The 20,599-nt window shown below is 40.3% G+C and overlaps 1 protein-coding gene across 8 annotated transcripts in view; it reads left to right on the top strand.

Moving 5' to 3' along the window:
- MAP4K4 (mitogen-activated protein kinase kinase kinase kinase 4) overlaps nt 1–20,061 on the top strand; it is a 164,338-nt gene extending 144,277 nt beyond the window's left edge. For 4 of the 8 annotated variants that reach the window (XM_073664768.1, XM_073664770.1, XM_073664769.1 and 1 more), the window contains 9 exons: nt 3,877–3,994; nt 4,937–5,161; nt 7,345–7,488; nt 9,888–10,022; nt 14,439–14,539; nt 15,470–15,619; nt 17,942–18,101; nt 18,256–18,395; nt 19,323–20,061. In XM_073664768.1, the coding sequence (XP_073520869.1) occupies nt 3,877–3,994; nt 4,937–5,161; nt 7,345–7,488; nt 9,888–10,022; nt 14,439–14,539; nt 15,470–15,619; nt 17,942–18,101; nt 18,256–18,395; nt 19,323–19,406 (1,257 nt within the window). In that variant the 3' untranslated portion in view covers nt 19,407–20,061. The remainder of the gene's footprint in view (nt 1–3,876; nt 3,995–4,936; nt 5,162–7,344; nt 7,489–9,887; nt 10,023–14,438; nt 14,540–15,469; nt 15,620–17,941; nt 18,102–18,255; nt 18,396–19,322) is intronic. The other 4 variants (XM_073664773.1, XM_073664772.1, XM_073664767.1 and 1 more) reach the window with 1 other exon arrangement.
- The last annotated feature ends 538 nt before the right edge of the window (nt 20,062–20,599 follow it).

The raw sequence follows: 20,599 nt of genomic DNA, 5'->3' as shown, positions 1-20,599 counted from the left end.
AGGAGATCGATGGCTTCGGGGAATTAGGTGTCTTGGTGAGTATAGGTGTAGTTTTTTATTTTTTACTTTATTTTAGGTGGCGATCGGCGGGGACAGGTAATGTATGAACTAATTTCTTTTAGGTAACCACTGGCCACCAATGACATGTATCTAACATTTATTGGGGACACAGTAGGGCAATTTAAATAGCAGGATCAGGCTGATGGGAACTACTGCTCCCATCGAGCTGATCCTGCTGGCACGAGTGGACGGGGGACAGACATAGGCCGATGGGAGTAGTAGTGTCACATCGGCCTATGTCTGCCCGCACACACACCCGCACACATCGCACAGACACCCCGCACACACACCCCGCACACATCGCACAGACACCCCGCACACACACCCCGCACACACACACACCCGCACACACACACCCCGCACACACACACCCCGCACACACACACACCCGCACACACACACCCCGCACACACACACCCCGCACACACACTAATCATGACGGGTCTGGGAGGAGTGGCTGACCTGTGCGGCCGTGGGAAAGTTGATGTGAGTTCATGCAGTCAAGCATGAACTCACATGAACCCTCTGAGGGCACCGCGGCTACTTCAAATGAACAGCTGATCGGCATCACCTGATACCTCAGCTGTTCATTTGAAATAACCGGCGGGAAAGCGCAGCACAGAACGGGAAAGCCGGCGGTGAAGTCTTTTCACTGCCGGCTTCCCCGCCCGGGTCCTTCGCTCCTTGGTGCTGTGCTCCCCGCCCGGTCCTAATTTACGATCGGGATGGGAGGTGGCGAGGGGAGCGGAGGATCGGGGTGGGAGGCTGCGGGGAAGCAGTATGGGGCTGCGTGATTGTTTAAAAGCCGGCGGCTTTTTACCGCGCGCCGGCTTTTAAACAATCAGGAGAATTCTCCCACGCTGGGATGGCATTCTGATGACAAGCTGGATCGCAGCTGAGCGCTGCCATCCAGCTTGTCATCCTTCAGAGACACTGCAGAGCGCAGGCATTATGGGAACTTCCGATTCCGGTATTCGATATTATAAAAGTATCGGAATTAAGTATCGGAATTCCGATACAGTGAATATCGGCCGATACCCGATATTTCAGTATCGGAATGCTCAACACTAGTGACAAACCTTTTAAAAGGAACCTGTTAATATTTTTTTTGCCACCTAATTTGAGAGTAGCATAATGAAAGGGCAGAGACTCTGATTCCAGTGATATCACTTACTGGACTGCTTGCTGTAGTTTTCCTAAAATCATGGTTTTATCAGCAGGATGTAATCACTAGAGGACTGGTAAACCGACTGCCATGTAGTCCTCCATATTTATGAGCTGAGCTCTTTATAACCCAACCACTGATTGGCAGCTTTCTGCCTATGCACAGTGTACAAAGAAAGCTGGCAATCAGTGATGTGGGCGTGGGGTTATACAGAGCTCAGCATTCAATGAACTGGTAGATCTGCATCACATAAAGTAGTGATTTTTTTTATCAAAATACATCATGCAAACCCGTAACTGATACATTGCTGGAATCTGAGTCTATGCCTCTACATTATTCTGCTCTTAGATGGGGTAGCAAAATTCTGGTGAAAAATTCCCTTGTAAAGTCAATGTGACATCAGAAATTTTTCACTTTTTTTTATTTTGGTAAATGTATTTTTTTAAATGGACTTGGACAATGTGTGTTTATTTCATATTGCAATCTTCTGTATTTAAAAAAAAAAATTGAAATCTTGCAATATTCACACTGGCTACTGGGATTACAGACAGGATTACAATGACACTGAACACCTCTATACACAGGATCCACCAATCACAATAGGTGATTTCACCCCTGCTCCTTTCACAATGACCTTTGCACATTAGATGCTTCAGTACAAAAGATAGTGTCTGAGTCAGTCTGTTGCTGCTAATGTACAGGGGGTTTCCTGAATCAAAAATCATAAGGCTATGTGCCCACGATGCAGAAATGCTCTGGATTTTTCCTGAGCGTTTCTGCATCTCCCTGGCAGAAGAAACGCATGCGGATTGTACATGCGGATTGTACATGCGTTTTTTCAGCCAGGGCCAAGCTTTTGTCAGGCGTCTTGCACATGCGATTTCTCATGCGGGTTGTCAAGCGCTTTCCAAGCAATTTTAGCATCACTTGGAAAAGTGCTTGACAACTTGGTCACACTATATAAATCCATGCAACCGGCAACCGGCATGGATTTATATAGTGTGACCAAGTAAATAGTAAAAAAAAAAGGAATAAAAATAGTAAGAAATAAAAAAAAAAACAAAAAAAAACATTATACTCGCCTTCCGATGGCCCCTGGTCTCCCCGATGGCCCGCGGTTGTGTAAAAGGACCTTTCATGACATCATTTAGTCATGTGACTGGTCACGCGACTGCCGACGTCAGCGGTCGCGTGACCTGTCACATGACTGAATGATGTAATGGAAGGTCCTTTTACACAATCGCGAGCCACCAGGAAGCCAAGACGTACCGGATAGAAGACCGCGGACCATCAGAAGAGGAGTATAATGTGTTTTTTTATTTTTTAAATTCTTTTTTTTTTTTTTTTTTTACAGGTACTATGGTACCCGGGTCTGGAGGAGAGTCTCCTCTTCTCCAGACCCGGGTACCATCCGCACATTGAACCGCATGATATCCGCATGTTCACATGTAGTCATGCGGATATTAAGCGATTCAATGCAAATCAATGGCGGCAAAAACGCTGCGATTCCGCAAAATAATTGGTAGTGCTGTGGATTTTTCCGCAATGATAATCCGCAGCGGAAATTTCCGCAGCATGTGCACAGCACATGTGGATTATCATTGGGGAACATGGCAGACCTTCTACCAAGCGTTTTTTAGGCGTTTCTGCAGCGGAATTGCCGCTGCGGAAACTCTTAAAAAATGCATGGTGGGCACACAGCCTAAGTCTAATTAGATCCAGTGGCCAGTGTGAAAATGATATGATTTCTTATTTTTAATACAGATTGTCATATGAAAAATAAAATATCAAAATGTAAAAAAATACATTTAACATAAAAACACGATTGTAACTAAAGGTAATTTTCTGCTTTTAAATGGTGATTTTGAATCTGATGTTCAGAGTAGATTCCACTTCTTAAATATTGTATGACAATAGACAGGACTAGATATGACACTACCTATCCTTGAGTCAGAATGCACACATTGCTATTCTTCAGGCACATTGTCCCTACATTCATGTAAGTGTTGTGGGAGGGCAGCAGATATTACAATTCTCTCCTGTAACGTGTGTATTTTTATAGAGCAGTTTGCTTTTGGTTAGTGTGCTGATATTTGTTGGATTTTAGCAATATTTTTTCCCCAATTTGCTTAACTCGCTTCTTTTTAGCTTTCCATTTGCATTACGCACTTTCTATAAACCCCTTTGCTTGTCCTGTATATGCAAGCTTTATCAATCAAAACGGTTAACTTAGAAACATAGAAGACCTGTTTCCTGACGTATATTAAGTCTGAACAATGGTGTTTTGTTATGTGATGGGGTAGGATGTTTTCCCTCTGAGCTCAGCAGTCTGCATAATGATGACTTTCTCTAATCTAGTTGGTGGATTATCATTTTTAATTGTAATAATTTTTTCCTTTTTTCTTGCCATGGTAGTTTTTTCACTTACAATATTTTCATTTATTTTCATTTGCCTTGTGAGATTATGTAGATGGACACTACAAATGTATGGAACACGCGTACATATGTCATAATGTAATTTTCCATCATACTTCTAACTTGGTGTAGCCAATGTGCTGCCCTCTTTGCTCCCATGTCTGAAGGGTGTTCATTATGATTTTGTTGTTCTTGTTGGCTTTCTTTTCTGACTTTTCATGTATTTTTCCTTGCAGACCCAGTCCGCAAGTAACACTCTTCAGAAACACAAATCTTCTTCCTCATTTACACCTTTTATTGATCCTCGTTTACTCCAGATTTCTCCATCCAGTGGAACAACTGTTACATCAGTGGGTAGGTACCCTCCTAGTAGTAGGAAAGGGGCTTCATTTTACGCAGAGGAGGAATTAATTGGACATACGAAAGACAAATAAGTGCATTCTTAAATCCTTCTGACTTGGGGAAGTCTATAGTAACTTTGCTTCCTTAAGATGACCATTCTCTGTATCAATTATTAGATTTGCTTTGCTCTCATTTTGTAATCTTGGGCATGTGTGAACAAGAGTGTATGTTTCTTGTGCTCCACGCTAACTGCTTCCTTGCTTCTAACAACTTTACAGTGCTCATGACTTTACCACTTTTACATAGGTCTGTATTCCACTAATGTAGCTTGACCGCTGCGATCTGTCATCTCCGCATATACCAGCAGTGCAGGGGGAGACACACTGAACTGGGATTAGCAGTGTGTCTATTAGCCGCATCAATCACTGAAAAAGCATTTCTTCTACATATCTGCTGTTTTCCTTTTGTTCATTTCTGGAAGGTCATTATTCAATGACCCAATACGTATTTTATTTGTGGTGTTGTTGACCATGGTATGATAAAACTGAATCTAACCTTCATTTCTACATCCTGTGCGTTGCTGGCCACCTTTTCAATAAAGGTTTGATACTTCACTGCATGCAGAGCTTAGTTTCTTTTTTTTCTTCTTTTTTTTTTTAAACCCAAACATTCAAATGGGATGTTCAGCATGCTAAATTTGTGGGTCATATCTATCCGTGTCTTACAGCTGTAGTCACAGATTATATACCCAACCCTGTTAAGTAAACTTCAGAGCTCCCTAATGTAAACCTTCTGGATTGTCTGTGTTGGCAGTGTATATATACCTAGGGCCCTGTGTTTCCCCCACACCTTGTAGTGCCGTCTGCCTCTCCACCCTGCTTGCTGTGTGCAGTGTAATAAGAAATGAAATGATAAGGTTTTGTCATTGAACATGTGATTGCTTATATCTTTCAGGTACATACATGCGCACACTGGAAGCTAACCTTAAAAATACTAATTTTATTTTAGTGGGATTTTCCAGTGAAGCGCTGAGGCCCGATGCTATGAGGCAGGATCCCACAAGGAAAGGATCCGTTGTTAATGTTAATCCCACAAACACAAGGCCACAGAGTGATACACCGGAGATTCGCAAATACAAGAAGAGATTTAATTCTGAAATTCTTTGTGCAGCGCTATGGGGTGAGCTACTGTGTAAAAGCAAAATATAGATAGTGCAATATCTATATTATATTAGAGTTTCTGCAACCAAAATGTTGCTTTTCTAACTTGTAGCTCAAGCATGTTATAACAAAATAATTCATTTTTTCCAATATGAAATGCGTAACAAGCACCTTACTGTGCACGTTGACATTCAGCTGGCACGTGACTCCAAATACATTGAAGCCTGGTGCTTCAGTGATGGTCCTGCAGAGCTAACCAAACCCATTTGACTTTTTCACTGCCAAGCAAAATTTTCAGAAAAGGTTTCTTTTCATCCTCCCATAAGAATATAGTATATTATATCTGCTCCTGATGGGGCCCAAATGTAAACCAAAAAAAAAACAACCCAAAACACTGTTTAAATTCATTTTATGTGACTCACCAAGATATAAATACATAGATATGAATGCATTGCAGCAAAAGGCCAGTCTAAATAATTGGCTTAAAATGCATTTTTTTTTTATTATTGAGAACAAAATGAGGCTGTCTTACTGCTCAATTAATCAGGCATACAGTATATACACATTAATGGGAAATGGAGCTCTGTTTTTCGAGTGATGGTTCATTTACTATGGAACATTATATTTTCAATTATTTGACTTTCTGCGTTCGTGACTGACAAGCTCCAAGCACTTTTTAGGGGACTACCCATAGTTGAGTTACAGGTATTCTTAAATAATTAGCATTTTAATTAGTTAGATTAGTTGCAGTTGACTTGTTTTTTTTCTATCCATCAGTCTCCTACAATGACTTTTTTTATTTTTCATAGTGTACAGCTGGTTTCCATCAAGCTCTGGCACCATTGTCTGTCCAGACACTGGCGGGGTGTGTGAATTAGTTACATGCCAGGAGAGAAATTAGCTCCCAGCATCCCAGCCCCCTCCCTCTAGCCCAGGGGTCTCAAACTCAGCTGGGTATGTGGGCCGCACGTAGAAAAAAATTATTAAATTTGACAGACCACATTATTTGCAGGATGAGACATTTTCAGTGATAGCATTTTTTTCACATACAACTTTTTGATAATTTTTTGGTGCTTTTTCTTTTTAATGCCATTCATCGTATGGGTTATGGTAGAATTTTATAGCTGTTCACCTTCTCATATCAAATGCCCCCATCCTGGTCACCTTCTTGTAGCAAATGTCCCTATTTTGGTCATCTTCTCTTAGCAAATGTCACCATTGTTGCCACTCTTAACATACACCTAAAAAAAAATCCTTCGCACCTAACTGCGCTCCCTCGGCAAACAGTGACCTATTCCTCCTGCGTAGGTGGGGTAGCACATGGTAGTGACGTCATACCCTGGCTGCGCCGGAATGCCGACGTCAACTGTTGGCCTCTGGTTGACCTGTGGCTGTTAGTGGTATTGGGGTGTAGAGAGCTGGTCTCTGCACCACAATACATTTCATTTGAATGTGCTTCCAAGGACGCACATCCTGCTGAAACGAATCACTGGCATCGGGGGCCCCTGGACTGGGCCACGATCATCACAGGGAGCTCCGGTGCCTGCGGGCTGCATGAATAGTGTTTGAGACCTCTGCTCTAGCCCATTGAATTTTATACAGTAGTTATTTACTCACCTCCATCCCCCTTACACTCATCTCCTGACAAGCTTCTGCACCAGTACCCAACATCTCTTCTCCCAGAGCAGTTCTCTTAATTACAGCTCTCACTGTCCGGAGCTTTGTGCCCTGCTATTTTTATATGTAAATATCTTAATAGCAGTGTACACTCCAGAACAAACCATTGATAACTGAATGTGTTGCAGCAGAGCTTGTGCTGAGCTTTATAGTTATACTGATACTACTTCTCTGCTTCTCACCAGAACTGTCACTCAAGGAGTGTCCGTCCCACCAAAAACCAGGAAGTGAGGAAACTGTAGGGAGACTACATAGCTCTGTGCTGCCCAAAAGACCTCTTGAGAATGCCCCCTTTTCAGAAAAATTACTTTTTTTTTCATATTGTAGCAAAAGGCAATGTTCGTATGTTCGCATACTTTTTTTTTTGTTAATCTGGTCTCTGTTGAATGCGCAGAAATAATTTGATAACCATTTTAATAGGAATAATTCCTGTTTTTTAATAATTGTGTTTTGCATCAGTGTGATGTTTGTAGATACCTGACACTTATTACAATGCTTTACTCTTTCTCTTTTTTTTTCTCACAGGTGTGAATTTATTGGTTGGCACTGAAAGTGGATTAATGCTCTTAGACAGAAGTGGTCAGGGAAAAGTCTACCCCCTCATCAACAGAAGGCGATTTCAGCAAATGGATGTCCTTGAGGGTTTAAATGTCCTGGTTACAATATCAGGTAAAGTTGCACCTATAAACCCTCCAGAGTCATATGCAGAATTACTGCAACTGGGGTAAATAAGTTTACTTAGCCAAAGCAGTGAACATTTTAAAGGGAACCTGTCACCAGAAAAAATTCTATTAATCTGCAGTTTAACAGCGTTACTAACCTGCCCGGTGCCTGCACTTACCTTAACCGGGGGTGCGGTTACAGCCGTTGCTCTGTATTCTCAGACGGGTGACTGAACCAGCTCTGGAGTCACCCCAGTGACTAAAACCTGAACACTACCGGGATAAGCGAGGGAGGGGTGAATAAAGTTAATTTTATTCCCGCAGTGTTTGGGTAAGTGTGGATGCCGGGCAGGTTAGTAACGCTATTAACCTGCAGGTTAATAGCGATTTCTCTGGTGACTGGTTTCTTTTAATTTTTGTGATGTGTTTTAGTGGATTTGTTGGATCTATTAATGACTTGCTTTATTTATCACATGATTATAATTCTATGGCCTAGATTTTTATTTATATTACTTGCTTGTATAGCACCACATCATCACTGTCCCTGTTGGGACTCACACTCTAAATTCCCTATCTATATGTCTTTGGAGTATGTGAGGAAACCGGAGAACACGAAGGAACTCAATCAAACATAGAGAGAACATATAACTCCTTGCAGATTCTCGATCTGATACTTGGACCCTCTAAAGCAGGGGTGCACAACCTTTTTTGGTGCAAGGGCCACATTGTCATACTGAACCAATCCAAGGGCCGCACTAAAAACTAAAGGGCTATTACCTTCTATTTAGAAATAGATTCTGCTCCTAAATCCACATAAAGTGTCAAATACTCCTTAAATATGTTTGTGACTGATCTTCATGGGAAAAACTCCTATAGTGCACACAGTGCTGCTTTTTTTCCACATTATTCTGAACATTTTGCACTAAAACAAATGGGAAGCTTATTTAAAGAGTAATATTTTTATGTGGATTTGCAGTAAAATACACTTCTAAATCTTTGTAAGAAACTGTGTAAACAGGCCCTAAAGAGTAAGAGGTCATCCATGCACAACGCTTCAGAGAGTAGATCATGGGTACTTTGCTTTACCTAATGATTCAGAACTGCCATAAACTACAGTGGAGAGAGCACTGACACAGAGGCCGCCTGTCTGATGCACATACACCTTTCTAGAGTGCTAAATGGGTCCAGAGACCCCGTTCTCCTGATGTACGAGGCATCCAGAGATGTCTACATAGTGCACCATCAGTACTTGCCAGTCCTGCTCCTCAGCTGCCGGCCACATATACCTAACCTGTCACTTAAGCATTTTTCTGTCCATATGGTTAGGACCTGCATAGAATAGCTTTGGCTTTGGGGTCCGCATGTGGCTCCCGAGGCGCAGGTTGTGCACCCCTGCTCTAAAGGGTTTATTTCATGCCTCTCGGTTTATTAGCTGTATTGTCATGCAGTGCTTTTTAGAAGTGGAGCATGGAGTTTAAGGCTAAAGTAAAAGGCTTATTTATTTAGTAGGGAATACTTAGCTTTGCCACATCGAGAAGCACTGCTCTAAGGGACCCCTCAATGTGCCAAATAGAAGGACAGCAATAAATATTAATAATAATCTTTATTTTTATATAGCGCTAACATATTCCACAGCGCTTTACATACATTATCGTCGCTGTCCCCATCGGGGCTTACAATCTACATTCCCTATCAGTATGTCTTTGGAGTGTGGGAGGAAACCGGAGAACCCGGAGGAAATCCCACCAAGGATGTTGTCCTTGGTGGGATTTGAACCCAGGACCCCAGCGCTGCAAGGCTGTAGTGCTAACCACTGCGCCACCGTGCCGCCCTAAATATTATGCTTCAGGCAGTAGTAGCCTTACAACAACAATTCTTTTAATAGCGTTGATCTAGGTCCAGCTAATTCTCCATTTCTATTACTTCATAACCAGAGCGTGCATGATGCTGCAGCCACTGGGCTCAGCAGTGATGCCAAGGTATTCGGCACAAGACCACTGAGCCGAGTGATTGGCTACAGCAGTTTTATAATCTACAGGCATGATAGCCCCCCTTCAGCCTGTCAACAAAGACCAAGGGTAGCGGTGGAGAGGCAGTGCTGGACCTCTGGAGAGTAAATGACAGTTATTTGTTGAGTTTTTTATGCGATTGTAAGCTTATGGACTGAAAACAAAAAAAAATGAAAATCCTTTTAACTATGAACCATGCAAGAACCAGCAGAGCTGCGTAATATAAAAAAGTATTATATATAGCTATGACCTTGACATCTGAGTAAAGAAAAAATGCCACAAGAAAGAGGTTTCAAAAACCATGACAAATTATTCTTCTGAAAAACAATTGTCAAGTCATCCTTAATGCCTAGATTTATTTTACATTTTTAAGTGTTGTGCACTTTGTTTTTAACAGGAAAGAAGAACAAGTTGCGAGTGTACTACTTGTCTTGGTTGAGAAACAAAATTCTCCACAATGACCCAGAGGTTGAGAAGAAACAAGGTTGGACAACTGTTGGTGACTTGGAGGGTTGTGTGCACTATAAAGTTGGTAGGTATATAAGTTCATTTATATAGTATTTGAACATTCAGAATTGATTCAATTATAATATTCATATTCTGCAAAAACTTTTTACAATGAATCTCTATAGCCTAGATTAAAGGGAGCCTGTCATGTTGAAAATGGTATCTGATCTGCAGGCAGGATGTTTTAGAGCAGGAGAAGCTGATCAGATTGTTATACATTTTGGTAGGAAAAGTTTTAGTAAAACATACATTTTATTCTTTGGAATCCCCGGTGTTTTTATGCATAAGAGTCCAGTGGGCGGTCATATTCAGCGATTGATCATCTTCCCTGTATGACTGTGTATGCAGAGATAGCTGTCAATCACTACTAGGACCGCCCACTGGACTAGTATACATATAAATACTAGGGATTTCAGTGAATAAGATACAAGTTATACTGAATCCTTTTCCCACAAACCTATGCATCATTCTGCTCAGCTTCTCCTTTTCTATACCATGCTGTCCACAGTTATAACTTCATGTCCTACGCGGTTGGTTCCCTTTAAGTATGAGTCTCTTCCCTGTTAGGCCAGTGGTGAAAATACCAGTTGATAAATTTATATTTAGCTATAAAACGTAGCTCCAATATGCATATTTTTAGCGATATATTTCAATATGTTCCTCATGTTTTTTTTTCCCATTTAATATTGAAGAGTTTAATCGCTATGAACATCTTTGCACTGATTTTTTTTTTTTTATTGTCCACTTACATAATGCAGGAATAAGCGACTTTCCAGACCGTCTTCCATTATTAATAGAGCTGTTGCTTCTAAAATAGATCAGACTGTACACTTCTTCTGTGTAAATGTCTGCGGTCGCCTCCTTTTTCTGACCAGGAAAGGGGTGGTAGTTTATACATGGCAGGTGAGAAAGGGAGGAAAGTGTCAAGGGAGAGCGGACCAGACAAGCTATACAAAGGGTAGGTGAGAAGAAAACACCCTGTAGATTTTGCAGGGGCATGGAGAGGAACATTGCACACTCCTCCGCATTAAAGAGAAGCTGTGCAGGAATGATACTGTCCTAACACCTGAGAGCACAGGGGTCTACATTTAAATGAATGGTGACTGCAGCCTGAACCTTAAAGTCCCTCTCCAGCTGAGTTGTTGTTTTTTTCAGCATTTGTTAGCCATCTGTTACACACGTTCAATAAAATACTATTCGGTTCTCATCTTCTGCCATTTCCAGCACTGCTCCAGGTCTCTTGCATCATATGACCATCATTACCAGCTGGTGCCACATAGCCAGTGTACCAGAAGACACCTTCTCAAAGTTAGTCTGCGACTTCGAACAAGGCTCACATAGATTGACATTAAGAAAGGTATTAACGGTCTGCTTTGTATGTCAACTTGAAGGAGCTGTGGTTACATGATGCAGGTGTGGGACCGGAGTAGTGCGGGAATGGCACAAGACTACATCCAGTAAATTTTCTTTTTTTTTTCTTTTCATGCACACACTGTAATACAAACATACAGAGACATGTGGTCACTGATTTACTGCGACAGAGGGGCATCGAAGACCGCGGTGTCTGATTACACATACTTCTGCACTGATTAGAAGCGCTACCCGTTATATTAGACAGTGCAGGTTTCTGCTAGCAGAAAAAATCGAAAGTCATATGGAGCCACTGTATAGCATCAGTTTCGTTTTTTTTATGGATATTTACAATTCTATAACATAGGAAACTGTAAATGGTCTTGTAATTTAGGAATATCTGATGCTATAAAAAAAATGGATGTATATGGACTGCGCACGGATGACTAGTGAGAAAAAAATTGTCCAAGCTTTCTGCATGAAACTCTAATGTATGTTTTTATATATATATATATATATATATATATATATATATATATATATATATATATATATATATATATATATATATATATATATATATATATATATATATATATATATATATATATAGATATATATATATATATACACACACACTCTCTCTAGTGAACCTACCCAACCTGTGTAGAATAGTTCTTTCCTACACAGGGGGGTCACCACAAAAACTGTGTACCATGTGGTATGTGTTTTCTTTTACCGATGGATCCAGCCAGATGTGACCACTGTCTAGTATAGAACTCCTAAATATCTATGCCTGACAGTGACCACAAATACGATCTGTTCTTAATACATGCATTTCTAATTATTGTCAGGTATCGTCTAAATAGGTCAGTAAACACTCAAACAATGAGGAAAAAGTATTGGTTAGCAGGCCTAAAAATCATTATCGGCACGTCATCTTGTCCTTGTAAACAGGACTTGCTGCAGCTAACAAGATATTCACAGACCTGGGAAAATTGCCCCCGCAGGCCACATCTCCAGGCCTTTGTCGATGACAGCTGGCCTGACGACAAAGCCAGACGAGATTGGAGATGGTGATTAAACTGATCCATGATTCTGATATTTAACAGAATGATAATTTTGATTCGCTCAGTCATATTATTGGTGGAAGCGTGTGCTGCTGAAGGAATCTGAGAAGCTGCTGAGATCCTTGCTAGCAGAGCTGCTCAATCTTTAGTGGGAGCGTTCACGAGGAATGCAGTGAGCAGATGGGACGACCTTGCCCTTTTACTGTATATAGCTGCCAAGTCGGCTACTGAGTGGGGCCTGGAGAGTGTATTAAATAAGACCTGGGAGGCGGCATTGTGTGCTGGAGTTGTGCTCTTTAGGTTGCAGCACTGAAGCTACCTCGTTTCACACTTAACAAGTTTGTGTGCAGAAGAGCACCGCGGCATCTCCCTGGAACTTCTCCGGTCAGCTCAGGCTGATGGGAGGTAAAACACGTCTGCTCATTTTTAATTAGGAACACTTAGCCCAACAGTGAAGTGCACTCCTCAGCACATACAGCCTTCAAATGTAGTATTCTATGTGTCTGTTTCCTCCATCCTTCATTGGTGAACTGTTTCCCAAGTGCTCTCCTACTACCCCATCATGTACTCTCATGCCTCCTCACCCTAGTGAAGGGGGTTAACCTTTCCTCTCCCATTAAGCCCCTCACATGTGCTCTCTTTAGTGATGATCCCCATCCACTACATGGACCAAAGCGGTGAGATATCTTTATTGCAGTCCGAGTGCTTTCCTTGAAAAAAAGACCTCAAACGGATCACGCTCATTCCAGTGTTATCCAGCATGGTTGTTCAGATGAGTTTTTTTTTTTTTTTTTTTTTACATGGACCAAATGTCCACTTACAATAAATCAAAACATTCACAATTTTCTGTATTTTGATTGAAATATGTTCATGAGTTAAACAAAAAAGCAGCTTCACCGTGTCCTATTTATATGACTCAGTCCGTCTTACAATGTTGTGGGTCTCCAACCAGTAGCCGTGACTTACGGCTTCACATAAGAAAATAATTTTAGTGAGTCCGAAAAATATTTAAAATCCTCAATTTCTTACAAAATAATTTAACAGATCATACAGGTTGGGAATACATCTCAACTCGTTTCTGGCAAAAAGCCCTTATTCACTGAGATACAGATTCCTTATGATACATGGTATAAAAACAAATGGTAACCAACCATTGATCAATAAACACATGTTAACATTCAATCACATTAGAGAATAATTAGCATAATCACAAGGCTAAATCACAAGGAAAACCAGAAGGAGGAAAAAAAACCTGCATTCAAATCCCTAAAATTTAATATAGGTAAAGAGTATCATTCCTATGGTTCATACCGTTGGGGTATCTTGTATCAAGTTTAATGATGCTTAACTCTACAATTCTCTCTGAACATGAGATCAATATCTTAAATAAAGGGACTCATTTTGTTCCTAATCAGGATTTTGATTTATTTCAAGCGATTCTAGATGTAAATAAACTAGCCAGATTATTGACAGTAAAAAAGCATTTTTTTTTATTATTTTTGGGACTCACCAAAATTATTTTCTTATGATCAGGAGTTGTCTCGTTTTGCTTTTTAACTCCATTTACCTGAATATAAATGAGCTGCAGTATCAAATATAGTCCAAGGACGGACTGTTTCTGAGACAAGTGCGCTAAAGGTTCTGGACAACTCCTCTAAAGATCCAGCAAAGTTTGACTACTTTTGAGGAGAAGTCCACAAGTTTAGTTCCATCATGAGTCATTTATTAGAACTTGTGTATGTTTAGATGGAAACTTTGTACTTTGGGGTAGAGAGGGACGCTGCCATTGGAAGTGGTTTGATCAGACATTTGCACAATGGAGGTTAGAAGGTAAAGTACAGAACATGTATGTAGTGTAAGTGCGCACACTGTACTAATGGTATGTATTTTAACATTTTCTTCAGTACTGGCCAACCCGCAAGTAATATATATTGAGTACTTTCTTTCAGAAGAATGTCATAATCCTTATAGTGGCCAAATGTTTTTCTAGTTTAATATTTCCTGTTTTTCTTTTACTTTAGTAAAATATGAACGCATCAAGTTTTTGGTAATCGCTTTAAAGAGTTCAGTGGAAGTCTATGCTTGGGCGCCAAAGCCATATCACAAGTTCATGGCCTTTAAGGTTTGTAATCACTGATTTTCACAAATTAAGAATATGCTCCTTTCCTGACTTTAAGTTTTATTTTAAATTAAAAACTTTAAACATTTTCTGAAATCAAATCACAGATCATGCAATCCCTCATCCCTTCTGGCCCTGAACAAAAAAATACATTTCCTGCCCATGCACCTCTACGTTAGTTCAGCCAATAGCAGAAAAAAATGACGTGTAATAAATACAGGCGGGATTGATAAACCTAAACCCAAACCACATACCCCTCCCCTTCCCTATATGCTAGAATATATAAAATGTTTAATAAACCCTAAAAGGGACAAAGGGGTCAGGTATATTGCTTTACATGCTCCACCCTCCCAAGTGGGTCGTCAAGCTCTTCTATTAACTTAACCCCTGTTCCTGGCCAAGAGCTACAGCAAACCCAGATGGGAACTGATTAATTCTCTAAACCATTCTGGATGGAATCCATAACTCTGAAATGCCACCATATTTGGCAGACACTCCCTTCTCCAGAATTGATAGGCAGTTTATTAATAACTTCCTGTACACTTGGACCCATCTCCTCTATCCAATGGGCTAATCACTTTCTTGCCATATAAAGCATTCTTGCCACCGCAGCCTTTCCTGACTTGTCAGTCTCGAGTTCCTCTATATACCACAGAATATACTCCAGTGATGAGGGAAACATTTACAGAATGGACATTATTAATTGTCTGTGACTCCCTTCCAAAACCTTTAGGTGTGGACAGGTCTACATCATGTGAAGCAGATCTGCCGATGGTGACTTGCATCTAAGACATAGGGACTCACCCCTCAGCCCTATATCCTAAATGAATTAAGGTGTTCTATATGTCTGAGACCTTTTTAAGTTTTTTTACTGTTAAAAAAAAACATATAGATCAGTTTTTCAATTTTCCGATCATCATTCTTTCCTTGCAGTCATTTGGAGACTTGGTACATAGGCCTTTGTTAGTTGACCTCACGGTTGAAGAAGGACAGCGGCTAAAAGTGATTTATGGATCCTGTGCTGGTTTTCATGCTGTTGATGTGGACTCAGGAGCTGTCTATGACATTTATCTACCAACACATGTGAGTATTGTAAATAGTAGAACTCATTGTGGGCTGTGAGAGATTATTCTACAGATCTTTATCATATATCTGCAGAACATGTAAGCGTTTTGGAGTTACAGAATGTAAAAAATTATAAGTATGAAGGAGTTTTGCTGTTTCTGTATATACACTACCATTCAAAAGTTTGGGGTCACCCAGACAATTTTGTGTTTTCCATGAAAACACATACTTTTATTTATCAAATGAGTTGCCAAATGAATAGAAAATATAGTCCAGACATTGACAAGGTTAGAAATAATGATTTTTATTTGAAAGAATAATTTTCTCCTTCAAACTTTGCTTTCGTCAAAGAATGTTCCCTTTGCAGCAATTCCAGCATTGCAGACCTTTGGCATTCTAGTTGTTAATTTGCTGAGGTAATCTTGAGAAATTTCACCCCATGTTCCCTGACTCCCCTCTCACAAGTTGGATTGGTTTGATGGGCACTTTTTGTGTACCATACGGTCAAGCTGCTACCACAACAGCTCAATGGGGTTGAGATCTGGTGACTGTGCTGGCCACCCCATTACAGATAGAATACCAGCTGCCTGCTTATTCCCTAAATAGTTCATGCATAATTTGGAGGTGTGCTTTGGGTAATTGTCCAGTTGTAGGATGAAATTGGCTCCAATCAAGTGCTGTCCACAGGGTATGGCATGGTGTTTCAAAATGGAGTGATGGCCTTCCTTATTCAAAATCCCATTTACCTTGTACCACTCTCCCACTTTACCAGCACCAAAGCAACCCCAGACCGTCACATTACCTCCACCATGCTTGATAGATGGCATCAGGCACTCTACCAGCATCTTTTTAGTTGTTCTGCATCCCACAAATGTTCTTCTGTGTGATCCAAACACCTCAAACTTTTATTTGTCTGTCCATAAAACTTTTTTCTAATCTTCCTCTGTCCAATGTCTGTGTTCTTTTGCCCATATTAATCTTTTCCTTTTATTAGCCAGTCTCAGATATGGCTTTTTCTTTGCCACGTTGCCCTGAAGGCCAGGATCCCGGAGTCGCCTCTTCACTGTAGACTTTGGCACTGGCGTTTTGCATGTACTATTTAATGAAGCTGCCAGTTGAGGAGCTCTGAGGCGTCGATTCCTCAAGCTAGAGACTCTAATGTACTTGTACTTGTCTTGTTGCTCAGTTGTGCAGCGGGGCCTCCCACTTCTCTTTCTACTCTGGTTAGAGCCTGTTTGTGCTCTCCTCTGAAGGGAGTAGTACAAAACCGTTGTAGGAAATCTTCAGTTTCTTGGCAATCTCTCGCATGGAATAGCCTTCATTTCTAAGAACAAGAATAGACTGTCGAGTTTCACATGAAAGTTCTCTTTTTCTGGCCATTTTGAGAGTTACATAGAACAAACAAATGTAATGCTCCAGATTCTGAACTAGCTCTAAGGAAGGTCAATTTTATAGCTTCTCAAATCAGCCAAACCGTTTCTCAGCTGGGCTAACATACTTGTGCAAGGGTTTTCTAGGGTTTTCTAAACATCCATTAGCCTTCTTACACAGTTAGCAAACACAATGTACAATTAAAACACTGGAATGGTGGTTGTTGGAAATGGGCCTCTATACACCTTTGTAGATATTGCAATAAAAACAAGACGTTTGCCGTTAGAATAGTTATTTACCACATTAACAATGTATAGAGTGTATTTCTGATTCATTTAATGTTAGCTTCATTGAAAAAAATGTGCTTTTCTTTCAGAAGTAATGAAATTTCTAAATTACCCCAAACTTTTGAACGGTAGTGTATATGATCGGATTTTAAATCCTAAACTCTTTGTGTTCTAGAATGGAGATTGTCAACTGTATTTGAGTTGAGGCAGTTTGCCTTAAAGGGGCTGATTTAAACTACTTTGACGAGCCCTGCTTAAAATACATACAGCTTATACTCTCCTCTCAGACTGGTGGCATTCCGACGATGTTGGTGCTGTGCCTGCCGGAACTCGCGTAACATTATGTGAGCGCTGCAGACAGTCAGCGGCCACCAATTAGCTGCTTCTCTCACACTTCCTTTGGATGAAACGTGAACATCTGGGAGTGGTGTGAGCACAGCATAACAATATCACGTGAGTGTTGGCAGATGCCGCGTGCTGAGATTGCTGGAACGGCATTGGTTTGTGAGGCGCTTTATAAGCTGTTTTTATTTTCACTGGGACCCTGATTATTTTAAGGGGTTGTCCAAGTTATGAAAAACACCATTATGAGGTTGTCTGCATTAGGCCTTTCTGTGTTCTGAGATAACTAGGAATTAACACATTAGTAATGTCTCCCCTCCTTATTGTACTCGTATTACAGATCCAGAGCAGTATCCAGCCGCATGCAATTATTATTCTCCCAAATACCGATGGTATGGAGTTGTTGGTTTGTTATGAGGATGAAGGAGTATATGTTAATACTTACGGCAGAATCACCAAAGATGTGGTTCTACAATGGGGAGAAATGCCGACATCTGTTGGTATGTTTTACATGGCAGTAGACTTTATTATGCCTTCATTTGTTTTTCTACAATGTATCTAAAAGTATCTTATTTTTGTTATTAAAAAAACAAAACCTTCCTAATAAGTAATAACTTGTTGCTTCTTTCTAAATGCATGTTTAATTTTTTTCAGCATACATCCGATCTAACCAGATAATGGGATGGGGCGAAAAAGCCATTGAAATTCGATCTGTTGAGACTGGACACCTAGATGGAGTTTTTATGCACAAGAGGGCACAAAGACTAAAGTTCTTGTGTGAACGGAATGATAAGGTAAAACATCACTAGGCAGCGTTGCAAATTTTTATGTGAAATATTTTCAGAGCTAAAAAAATGTTTGGTTCTTTGACAACGAAGGACAGCCGCTTTAATTTTTCGCTTCATTTTTTTTCATGTTCGCATTTTAAAGGGAACCTGACTGCTTTCCTAGGACTTCCCTTTAAGAGCCATAATGGCTTTTTTTGTCTATGCATCTGTACAAGGGGTTGTCTTTTGGTTCAGTTGCAAATTTTCAATGCCACAAAATTGTTTTACCTAGAAGTTGATGGTTTAACTTATCACCTATCTTGAGGATTTGATGACTGCAGCCAATAGCCTAAGGCTCCTCAGCTGAAGAAGAGGTTCTGCAATGCATGTAGGTGTAGATCCATGGGTGGGGTGTGGTGTTCTATTCATTTCCTATGGTACTACTAGAGAATACCGAGCACTATTAGTGAACAATGTTCAGTGACTATGCGGTGCACATACTTGACCACCGCTCCATTCAGATGGCAGTTGCAAAGCCTGGATCTGGTGGGGGGTCCCAGCCGTGGATCCCCCCAACTATCTGCAAGTTATCAGCTATCCTATAGATCAGTGATATCTTACTAAGTTGGCACAACCTTTTTTACTACTTTTGATTGCTTTATAGTGATGACTTTATATGCCTGACACTCAGCCCTCTAAAAATTAGCATCTGGTCCAGACCTGCTTCTACAGACATCTATACTTACTTGTTCAGCAGTCTGCTGATCTGTTAAACTTCTTTTTTTTTTTTAAATCTCTCCCACTCTAGTTGTAAGTAAATATAACATGACCACTAGGAGGCAGTATTAATCACCTCTTAAAAGCTATTTTCTAACCTAAATATTTGTCACTGCAAATGACATTCTATTAACTGTTATGAATTTTTCTGATCCCTATTCTCTACTCTGTACACAGGTTTTCTTTGCTTCGGTGAGGTCTGGTGGAAGCAGTCAAGTATATTTCATGACCCTGGGCAGGAGTTCTCTTTTGAGCTGGTAACAAGTGGAACTGCTGACATCTCCCCTAAAGTCTTTGTAATCTCCGTAACTTGAAATCATTTGAAACTGGAGTACAACCACATTCATTTAGTGGATTTTGTGTTTCTAACATAGGGGAGAAGATTACAGAACCTCCCTGCAGCTTGCAAGGCAGCTGGGGCTGTAATGCCTTTGTTGGGTGCTACAAACATCTAAGGGTTCTACTAACAGACACTTCCTCTTACTTTAATTCTGATGCAAGTAAGATGTGAAAGAATAAGTCACACTAAAAGCACCCCTTCACCAAGAAAAATTGGAATTTTACACAGTCCAAGAGAACTTATCAAGCCTTTCTGATGATGCACAGCTAGGCTTACTAATATTTCACTTATTTAATTTAGTGGGTTTTTTCTTTTTTTTTTGTTTTCTGATGTTGATTATGACAAAGGAAAGTTCATATAATAAACTGTATTTATAAAATGTGAAAGGCAGCCGCTAACGTTTATTTGATTATTTTATTTTTTTTGGTATATGCCGTCTTTGGCCAATGTTGTGAATTATTGAATTTTGCCGCTCTACTTTTTTTTTTTTTTTTTTTAAGTTCTGCATCCCTGCGCAATGTGTCACAGTATTAGCGCTGCCTCATCCATAGCTTTTTATAAAGTTTCTCCTAGAAATCAACACTTAAGCTTGCACACAGTCATCGTGGCCTAAATCTGTACTGTAGAAAGGGAACAAAACAGGGTTGTGGAGTTGGACATTGCAGGCAAATTCCAATCAACTTATTTTTTTCTCCTACCTCATTCTGAGTGATGCACAAACCCCTTTTGTGCCATGAGACTTGCATGATCATTGCTGAAATCTTGGCCACTCAAGGGTTTGATAAAGAGGTTGACTCATCGTCAATATACCTTGAATGTGTAATTTTAATACCAAATTGATGCCACTGATCGTAGTTCATCCTCACTGGCAGAAATTGGCATTAACAATGGCACAAAACAATGCGGAGGTGACAAAACACTATAGGGTTCATTGGCTTTCACCTTTCAGTTTAATATGTACCATTTTCACACAAACCAGTAGGGCTTTCTCTTAAGAAAAAAGCAGATGTAGCATCAGATCATCCAGTTTAGGCTAGTTCTAAAGTGTACGTCACTAGAGGGGTGTGAAGAGGGTTGGCTTATTCCTGAATGGAAGGTGTGTGTGTATATATAT

Source organism: Phyllobates terribilis, unplaced genomic scaffold, assembly GCF_046119375.1.
Source record: "Phyllobates terribilis strain yellow unplaced genomic scaffold, ASM4611937v1 Scaffold_2__4_contigs__length_985480577, whole genome shotgun sequence".
Taxonomy (NCBI): domain Eukaryota; kingdom Metazoa; phylum Chordata; class Amphibia; order Anura; family Dendrobatidae; genus Phyllobates; species Phyllobates terribilis.
Note: the sequence above shows the minus strand (reverse complement) of the source record. Positions and strands in the feature narration are given on the sequence as shown.